Below are 9757 nucleotides of genomic sequence, written 5' to 3' on the forward strand. Positions count from 1 at the left end.
GTAATGATAATTTTGCACTTCTGAATGTAAAGTAGTACATCATTATTTGTAGAAGTAGTAGTAAAGTAGTAGTATTATTTTTTTCGTAGATGAGGGGAACACTCATTTAGTTTATTTTTCACTCATTTACAAATAATAACGCAGCTCCAAAAGCAGATCTGAAAGCACACGTTATTGCATTACTGAATGGACTGTGTCTGTAACTGAGGCCAGTTGTGAGTGGATTTTTATTTGGTTATAGAGGCTGAGCAGTAACATTACTTGACTGTAATGTGTTTCAGGTTTGGCCTTAAAAGAGCTGCCCCGAGATGTCTATACTGTGAGTGGCATTATAAATAATTGATGTCTATTTCCTGTGCTTGTGTGTTGTTTGAAGGTCCCTGTACACTCATTGTTTTGGTCTTCCTCTGAAGCTCAATTTTTCAGCATCTCTGGGCACGTTTAATGTGGCAGCAGAGGTGGAGGGGGTGAAGGTCAGGGGTGACGGCGAGATGCACATGACTCTGAGCAGCAGTGTTTTGTCCAGTCTCAATCGACAGCTCCAGTTCATCACATATACGAACACACTGTTCCACCCCAGCACAGCAGACACAGGTATGTGTGCAGCTTCTGGGTAATTTCTGGAAAAATAAAACACATACAGTGCCCAGATTAAAGGTCATGTGAAAAATTAAAAGATTTTGTTTAGATGTTATTTTTAGTCTGTTAAGGTCTTTGCACGCTGAAGTCGCTGAAGCATTTTTTTTTTGTATTCATATGTGAAAAATTTGTCACTTAAACAAACCTTGCACACGGAGTCTGTGTCAGATTAATTGATAACAATAATTCAAACTAGAATCAGTATTTTTTACGCATTTGGCATTATTTTACATTAATAATGTATTAAGTTTTACGGTTTTTATACATTTGTTGTATGTCATTGTCATTCCAGCTTATGGAAAGTGAATGGTAAAATACCTGAAATGTACCCACAAATCTAGAATGAGTCAAATATTAGTGCATTCTTTCAAAAGTGTTTTATTATTTTTATTAGTAATCATATTTATTAAATATATATGTTAATTTAATGTATTTAATTAAAAGTGTGTTGCAAAAACAACAACAAAAAAACTTCAAAATGTAAACTCTCGTAATTGTAATATTTTCTTAGTTCTTTTTTCCAGTTTTGGCCAATCTAATGTAAAAGCAACAAACCAGATTTGCCCATAAACCTCTTGTATAGCACCATAGAAATTGTTTATTTAAAAGCGAGATCTGTTAGTATATTCTCATTTATGCTGGCCAATGTACAGTATATGACATGTTAATGTAAAAACCGGACTGGATGATCTTTATTTCATATGCAGATTTTATGTGCTTGTGATTCAGTGCAGTTAGACACAGAAGGACATCAGGCTCTTTTCACCATCAAGATCCGTCATGGAGTCACACCCAAACTCTACAACACAGGCTCTGATGCAGATAAAGGTGAAAAAGTTTATTTGTGTCAATTCTTGTTTTGCTGTAAAAATGCGCAAAACTCTAGTGTATATATATATATATATATATATATATATATATATATATATATATATATAGAACTAAAGAGACTGAACAAAAAGAAATTAAATGAACAAAGCTTAAATGCATACAGATATTTTGATTTGTATTGCTTGAGTAAGTGAGACAAAAGACTCCACCCTCTTTCTAAAAGGGAGCAAGGAGCAGCAACTCATTTGCATTTAAAAAGAGACACAAGCTAACAAAAACATTTTGAATATATAGTAATAAAAGCTGGTTATAAATACATCATATTTATATATAACACTAAAGTAAATATTTTTGTGACATCAAAACATGGTGGAGTTAATGCATTTATCATCATGGGAAAAATCAAGCTTTAGTTAATTTGGTAACACACATTCTGTGCCGATATGATGTAAGATGCTAAATTAGACCTGCTTTAGATCAGCTAATATATTTTATATGAACATTTACATTTGTTTAATGTCAAACAGCTCCAAGATCAGAGGATTTTTTTTCTGTTGTGAAATCTGTCGATCATTTATAGTAACATCAGAACTGACAACGTTATTTAAATAATTATAAATATGAATATTATTTTTTTTTTCAAAACCTTTTTTTTAAAATTATTATTATTTTGTTAGTGATGGCTAAGACCAAACCTGCAGATTTTTAGCCCATCGAGTCTATGTTTTTACTTGTGTAAATGTGTGTAAATTTAAATTTATTCAGTTTTTTAATTAATTTCACTAATATTATTGTAATATAATATATAATATATTATAATAAATAATATATTATAATTATAATAAATTATATATATATATATATATATATATATATATAAATATATATATAATAATAGTCATAATAAAATGTTCATATGATTTATTTACAGTACAGTTTACAGTAATATTTTCTGTCTTCTCGCAGGTATATTATATGAGAGACTTGCTTTGTTCACCAAATAAGTACCAAATCTCATTAGATTTGCATTGTAAACATTAAGTAAAAGTTAAAAAGGTATTTTTTAATTTTTTTAAAATATTAAGTTTTCAGTTATGATATTCCCAAAATCATTTCTCATAAATCTGCAGATTTTTTACAATATTTTCAGCAGAAATAGCAAAAATGTCCACAGATTCTGTCTGGCCCTTGTAATGACTAACAAGCTTTGTTAAACAGCTTTTATAGTATTTATATTAATAAGAATGCGCATATTAGATTGATTATTGAAGGATCATACAAAAACTGAAGTGATGATAAATGAGACTTTTGAATTTATCACATTGTAAAATATCTTTAAAATAAAATAGAAATCCATTAAAATATGCACAATAAATAAATAAGTTATTTTATGTTGCTGCAATTCAGTTTATTGTTTGTTTATTTGAGGCATCATCAGATTTGCACTTCTTCATGGCAAAGGAATGTTGTTATTATTTCTATATAATTTATTTGTTTTATTTGTTATCTGTATGTCATGTAAAAATATTCTGTTTGTTTAATTTCAGAGTATAACATCAGCGCTCTTGTAACCATTGCAACCAAAACCTTCCTGCGCTATGACAAGCTTCAGAATTTAATTGACAGCATACGACAGTACTATCCAACGGTTACAATAGTAATAGCGGATGACAGTGAACACCCAAAAACTGTGTCAGGCCCATATATTGAACACTATATCATGCCCTTTGGAAAGGTAGGTTCCTTTCTTGACTTTCTTGAGTGTAAAACCATTTTCTCATGTTGTAAGAGGGGATCTGAATGTGTATGCTTGTGTCTCAGGGCTGGTTTGCTGGGCGTAATCTGGCCGTGTCACAGGTCACCACCAAATATGTGCTGTGGGTGGATGATGACTTTATCTTCAGTGCAAACACAAAGCTGGAGAAGCTGGTGGACGTTCTGGAGAAAACTACTCTTGACCTGGTGAGAAAACATTTTAATATAATTTGTAGCATAATGTACACTGAGCAACATGGCTCACAGCAAGAAGGTCACTGATTTGAGTCCAGGCTGGGCCAGTTGGCATTTCTGTGTGGAGTTTTCATCTTCTCCCTTTGTCCGTGTGGGTTTCCTTCGGGTGCTCTGGTTTCCCCCACAGTCCAAAGACATGCGCTATAGGTGAATTGAATGTGTGTGAATGAGTGTGTATGGATGTTTAAAGATTTTGTGGACACTATGACTGGAGTTTCCCCTCATGGTGACACACTGTTTTCGCCTTATTCTCACATTTGCAACTGTGCAATTAACAGCAACTGTGTGAAGCTATCATGTCATTATGGAGCAAAATATCTGAGGAATGTTTCCAGCACCTCACTGAATACATGCTAAAAACTAAGACAGCAGTGAAAGGAAAATAGGGCCCAATCAAACAAGATGTACCTATTAAAGTGGTTGGTGAGAGTTTTCATTAATGCTTGAGTTTTCTAAAGCACAGTGTACACTCTCAGAAATAAAGGTACGCGAGCTGTCACTGGGGTGGTACATTTACAAAAGCTACGCATTTGTACCTAAAGGGTCCATAGTACCTAAAAAATTTAAGAGGAACACTTTTGTACCTTTTAGGTACTAATATGTACCCTTGAGGTATTTAAATGGACCTTTTAGGTACTAATTTGAATGTTTTGAAAAGGTACCACCCCAGTGACATCTCGTATACCTTTATTTCTGAGAGCGTACAATATATTAATCATCAGATAAAGACAAAACAACCAATACACTTAGCAACTGGCAGCCAGTCTTATATAGTAAATATAAATCACATGTGTTAAGTGGATCAGGTGCATGTTAAGGGCTTACAACCCCCTGAGGGCCTTTTCCATCACCCTGTTTCTTCAGGTCCTTCATGTGGTGAGAAACGTACACCTCTGAGACTGTTGCTGCCTTTTCATGGCATCAGCATTCACAGAAACAGACTCACTCCATGTTCATCTCAAGTGGCAGAGGTGTTAAATGTTAAATTCGTTATCGGTTGTTTGAGATAATAATAGTCTCTCTGCATCATGGTAAAAATGATTAATAATCTTATATGTAATGTTTTCCCTTTATGTCCAATGAGAAAAAAACAATAATTAGACATGCAAAGTAGATTATTGTTATATTCCAACAAATTATAGCCAAGTGGTGTTTATCAAAAAAGATATTACATACAGTTCAGTTGAAAGCAAAATGATTAGCTCTCCTGTAAGATTTGAATTCTTTCCTTTAATATTCCCCAAGTGCTGCATCCATCAAAACTGGAGACCACTTACTGGATGCTGCACTTACTAAGTGCGGGCGGTGAAACCGACTAATCATCAGGTCCCTGTGGGAATAATTTTGAAAATTCTTTATAATAAATTTTATTTTAGTCCAAAATTAGGGGTGACACAGTGGCTCAGTGGTTAGCACTGTCGCCTCACGGCAAGAAGGTCGCTGATTCGAGTTATTGAAAACAATCTGAGTAATACTTTGTAGAGGAAAATCCAATCAACCGAGTCAAATGCTTTTTCAGCATCAATACCTATGATAATTGATTCAATGTTATTTTTTTGTATATGATTCATTATGTGTAGTGTTCTCCTTATATTTTCTTGTGTTCCTCGTAGTCTTATAAAACCTGTCATAAATTCTTCCATTCGCTTTGACATAATAGAGGTAAATATTCTATCTGAAGGACCCACATTTTATCTGATCTTTGCCTTCTTTTGGTATGGCTGATATTATTGCCTCTTTCCAGCTAAGTGGGGTTTGTGCCTGTTTTAGAACCCAATTAAATGTAGGAAGTATGATAGAAATTAGTGGATTTCTAAATTACTTATACCATTCTGTTGTATAGTATAGCCAACTGATCCAGGTGATTTGCCTGGTTTGAGTTTATTACAGTTTTTCCTCAGTGGCTTTGGTGCATTTCTTACAACATTATTTTCATTTGCACAACAGTTAATGCATTTATCAAAACATTTAGTCATTTGTGCACATCCTAGTACCAGTTTCTCATTCCGTCCAACAAATTGCAAATCCTTTTGGACATGCATCAATTGCTTTTATACAACTCTCTGCTATTTATAACATTATCATTTGCTTATGTCATGTCAGTCAAAATGAACTAAACTTGTGAATGCTGAATAGCCATTCCATATAAAACCAATAGTCCTCATTTCATTTCTTGAGTCATTACATACAAAAATGCTGAACTAGTTATTAAAATCTGTCAAGCTAATTTTATTAAAAAATTTAATCTTTATTTTTGTCACCGACTCGGTCCCAGTCATTCCCCTCGCTGACCAGCAGAGGTCACCATCTCCGGACTTCTAACCATTACGTCATCCATTTCACTCTGATCCCAGCACACCTGTTCTCCATTCCACTAATGACCCACGTACCATATATAAGCAGCTCACACACACACTTCAGTGCGAAGTCTTGTTTAGCCCCGGCCAGCATTTCTGAGCGTTCTATCCTGCCTGATCTCCCGTTTACCACTTCAGCCCGTTTCACGACTCTGCTCTGTCTTCTGCCTGCCCTTGACTAAAGCCTGTTACACGGACTCTGATTCTCGCTGCCTGCCCCTGACCAAAGCCTGTTACACGGACTCTGAATCACGCTGCCTGCCTTTGACTTAAGCCTGGTAATCACTCTGCCTCTGTTATCTGCTAATCATCGTTGATGTGTATGTTGTATGTTCGCACAGCCGTGCGAGTTGTTGATGTTTAAGTGTGACTTAATAAATACTGCAAAATGGATCCCTCTGTGTCAGTCTCCCCGTTACAATTTTCCTGAAAATGTCTTTAAAATTGAAAATTTCTTGAATGATTTGCAAACCTGTGTGTGTTGAAGGTTCACTTCCAATATGTTCTGCAATGTTGTGCACAGCTCTACCCGAAGGAAGTTTATGTTTGTTGTAAATAAGGGTGTGTTTATTCTTTTGCACAATGCTGTGAATAAATTAGAATTGTAAAGAGCAAATGCAGCAAAATGTGAAACATACATATTCAGTGTCTTGTACTCAGATACCTCACCAAATGAAGTGATGTCTAACTTTACTGTAGTTTTCAAATGGCTTTGCAAATAGAATATAGTGCTGTTTTGAGCCTTTTCAGGAAGTGTCATCAAAATCTGACTTTTTAGCATTGGAACAAATGTACAGAGTAAGCTGTCATAATGAAAACATGACAAAGCAATTTGCTATCTTGTTCATAAACAATGATGTCAGGACTTTTCATTTTGATGACACTGAAACTTTCATTGACATGACGACTTGCTTTTGAGGAATGAGCTCTCTATTTTGAGTAAGTGATGCGCCTTTGCAGGTTATCATCTAGGTTTTGCAGTTTTTACTAATTGTTTTGAGAAATGCATTAGCTGTTGTACAGAAGTGTTGTGAGAAATGCACCGAAGCGACTGAGAAAAACTGTAATTGCAATTTTTATTTCCTCCTCAGTTATATCAAGGGTCATTCTTCTATTTTGTTCTTCATTTAATGTGGGTAATTTTAAGGAATTCAAGTAAGTGTCAATTTGAGTCATATCTTCCCCTGTAACTCTAGAATATGTTTTATAGAATTCTTTAAAAACTTACTGAATTCATTTTGTTTGTTTCTTCTTCTTATTTTTTTTTTGGTCTCAATTCTGTGAATTGTATTTTTGCTGTTTTCTTCTTCAATTTCCATGCCAATATTTTCATAGTAGTAGATCCACTTTCATAGTACCTCTGTTTTAAGAACATTAAATTCTTCTTCACTTCTTGTGTTGCCAATTTATTAATTTTGCCCCTAGTTTTACTAATTTCATCTAGTATGTCTTGAGCTAAGCTCACATTGTGTCTTTTTTCTGACTTCTTTAACTAATTATGTAGGTCATCTAACATTTTATTTCTCTTTTTTCTTGTATGAGGATATTGCTATAAGTTTCCCTCTTAAGACTTTATCCCATAAAAACAGGAGGTGAGACCCTCACCATTATCATTAGATTCCAGATAGGCACAAATTTCCTTTTTAACTTGTTCCTTAATACAGGGGTCATTGAATAAACTTCAATGGCAGTTTCCATGTTTAGTTTCCATGTAATGTTCTTTGGTTGTAGGCCAAAATCAATGGATAAATATATAGGTGCATAAGGGAGTTTTGTTTCATCAGTAGGAGTAACAACAGTTTTCTTAAAGCTACATAGTTTCAATGTTCGACCTGCGGGAATTGACCTTTGTATATGGGGTTTTGTTAAATAAGTATTCCTCTGACAGCAGCCTGTTTTTATTTTGCTCATTTTGCTGAATATGACTAATTCTCTTTAGCCTTTTCTTCTGAAAAGAATCAGAACTTTTGTAGAATTTCAGCACTGCGTTGATTGCTTATGTCATTCTCTTTATTAACAAGAGCTAAACAGGCTTCCTAAGACCTTCCTACTCTCTCTTTAAACAATGAGACAATTGTCAGAGTCTGTACAGCTGTAAAATTTCCCAAATGTACAATACTTTCAGAAACAAAATGTGCTTGTTTGAATTTTGTTCAGTTTTGGGTATTTTAATGCCTTCTAATAATGGTTTTAGTACAGTTTAAGGCAGTTTTGATTATATAATGTATATTTATGGACAAATAGAGTTTGTGTTACAGTGGGCTTTAGGCAGCAGCCGATCTAGGGCAGCTGACAGCACTGGAAGAGGTCAGCTATGTGGCCTTTCTAGTGAACAAATCTTCTGTGCACACAGTCACCCTACCGGAGTCAAGCCCTCAAGGAGACAATTACATCCGCTTTTTATTTGTAATAGTAAGAGATAAAATGTAGCAAAGAGCTTTCACTATTTGAGTTGGTTTTCTGCAGTGTTTTTCATGTCTGGCTGCTGTGCAGTTTTATAGACTTTCACAAGACAAATACACAACTGCAGCTTCAAAAAACAAGCCCATTATTGAATTATTATACGATTTTAGCTATTATCAATCAATTTTAATAGGCGTAAAATGTTTGAAAAACAAAAACAGAAGTCATTTGTTTACAAAATAATCAAACAAATATTTAACATAATAATAATAATAGTAATAATAATAATAATAACAATAATAATATTTGTAATAATAATAATAATGTTATTATATTTTTATGTAATTTATTTATTTTATTTTCTATTTTTTTCCCTTCCAAATTTGTTATGCCTAATCTATTTTACTGCTAATAGCTAAAATTATATATTACAATAATACTGGGTCTAACAATAACAACAACAACACCAACAACAAAGGAGGAAACACTCTATCTACCATTTTTCCGGTATCTTGTTAGCAAAGACATTCTTCTAACAAGATACTCCGTTCAGGACATGTTCCTCTCACGGTGCTCCAGCAGTATTGTGAAACACTACTCATCCCTTCCACAGTCTCTTCCAGCTGCTGCCACCAGGAACAAGGTTTAAAACTATTGGAGCCTGCTCTGCTAGACTATTCAACAGCTTCTTCCCACAGGCTTTTAGAGCCCTCAACTCCAGTCAATTTAGCCTCCTCTGAAATCTTATTCACTACCCCATCTCCCCAAGCATTTCTAAGTAAGTCTCATACAGGTGAGTGGGCTTAACAAACCACCTGTAGAAAAGACATCTCTCTGACCCTTGCACAAGCTTGCACATTTAGATTATAGACACTTTCTTAACCACTCCATGTCTCTTGGAAACATTGTGCATTTCAAATTGTGCTCCATTCAGATGAGTGTTGTGTTTGTATTTATGATTATTAATGCACCGTTGTCCTGCGAAACAGGGCATTTTGTTCTTCTGTATTTCCACACATGTAGCGGAATGAATAAAGCTCGACTTGACTTGAGAGAGAGAGAAAAAAAGAGGGAGCTGTATCATACAGATAAACAGTTCTGATAAAATCAAAACTATAATGATTAATACAATGACTGAGAGAAAGAGGATGTTTTATGCGTAGTAATAATTATTTTATTTTTGACGGACTCTCTCAACTGTGTTTGTGTGTTTAGGTTGGAGGAGCAGTGCGTGAAGCTACAGGCTACACCGCCACCTACAGGCAGACTATCTCCATTGAAGCCGGTGAGGAGGACGGGGACTGTCTGCACATGCGCAGAGGCTTCCATCACATCATTCAGGGCTTTCCTCACTGCGTGATCACTGACGGGGTCATCAACTTCTTTCTCGCCAGGACAGATAAAGTGCAGCAAGTTGGCTTTGACCCTCGGCTAGCCCGTGTTGCACATCTGGGTGAGTTATTAGCTGAATATACTTCTTCCAACATTTAAATATAATGATTTCTCATCAATATTTC

At 34.8% G+C, this 9757-nt stretch overlaps 1 protein-coding gene across 2 annotated transcripts in view; it reads left to right on the top strand.

Moving 5' to 3' along the window:
- Positions 1-9757, top strand: part of b4galnt1b (beta-1,4-N-acetyl-galactosaminyltransferase 1b) — a 33403-nt gene that overhangs the window by 16724 nt on the left and 6922 nt on the right. For both annotated transcript variants that reach the window (XM_087257661.1, XM_087257662.1), the window contains exons 6-11: positions 282-319; positions 414-594; positions 1369-1467; positions 3018-3205; positions 3292-3432; positions 9456-9693. In XM_087257661.1, coding sequence (XP_087113787.1) covers positions 282-319; positions 414-594; positions 1369-1467; positions 3018-3205; positions 3292-3432; positions 9456-9693 — 885 coding nt within the window. The remainder of the gene's footprint in view (positions 1-281; positions 320-413; positions 595-1368; positions 1468-3017; positions 3206-3291; positions 3433-9455; positions 9694-9757) is intronic.

The sequence above is a fragment of the Danio rerio genome, chromosome 6, assembly GCF_052040795.2.
Source record: "Danio rerio strain M-AB ecotype USA chromosome 6, GRCz13ab, whole genome shotgun sequence".
NCBI classification, from domain to species: domain Eukaryota; kingdom Metazoa; phylum Chordata; class Actinopteri; order Cypriniformes; family Danionidae; genus Danio; species Danio rerio.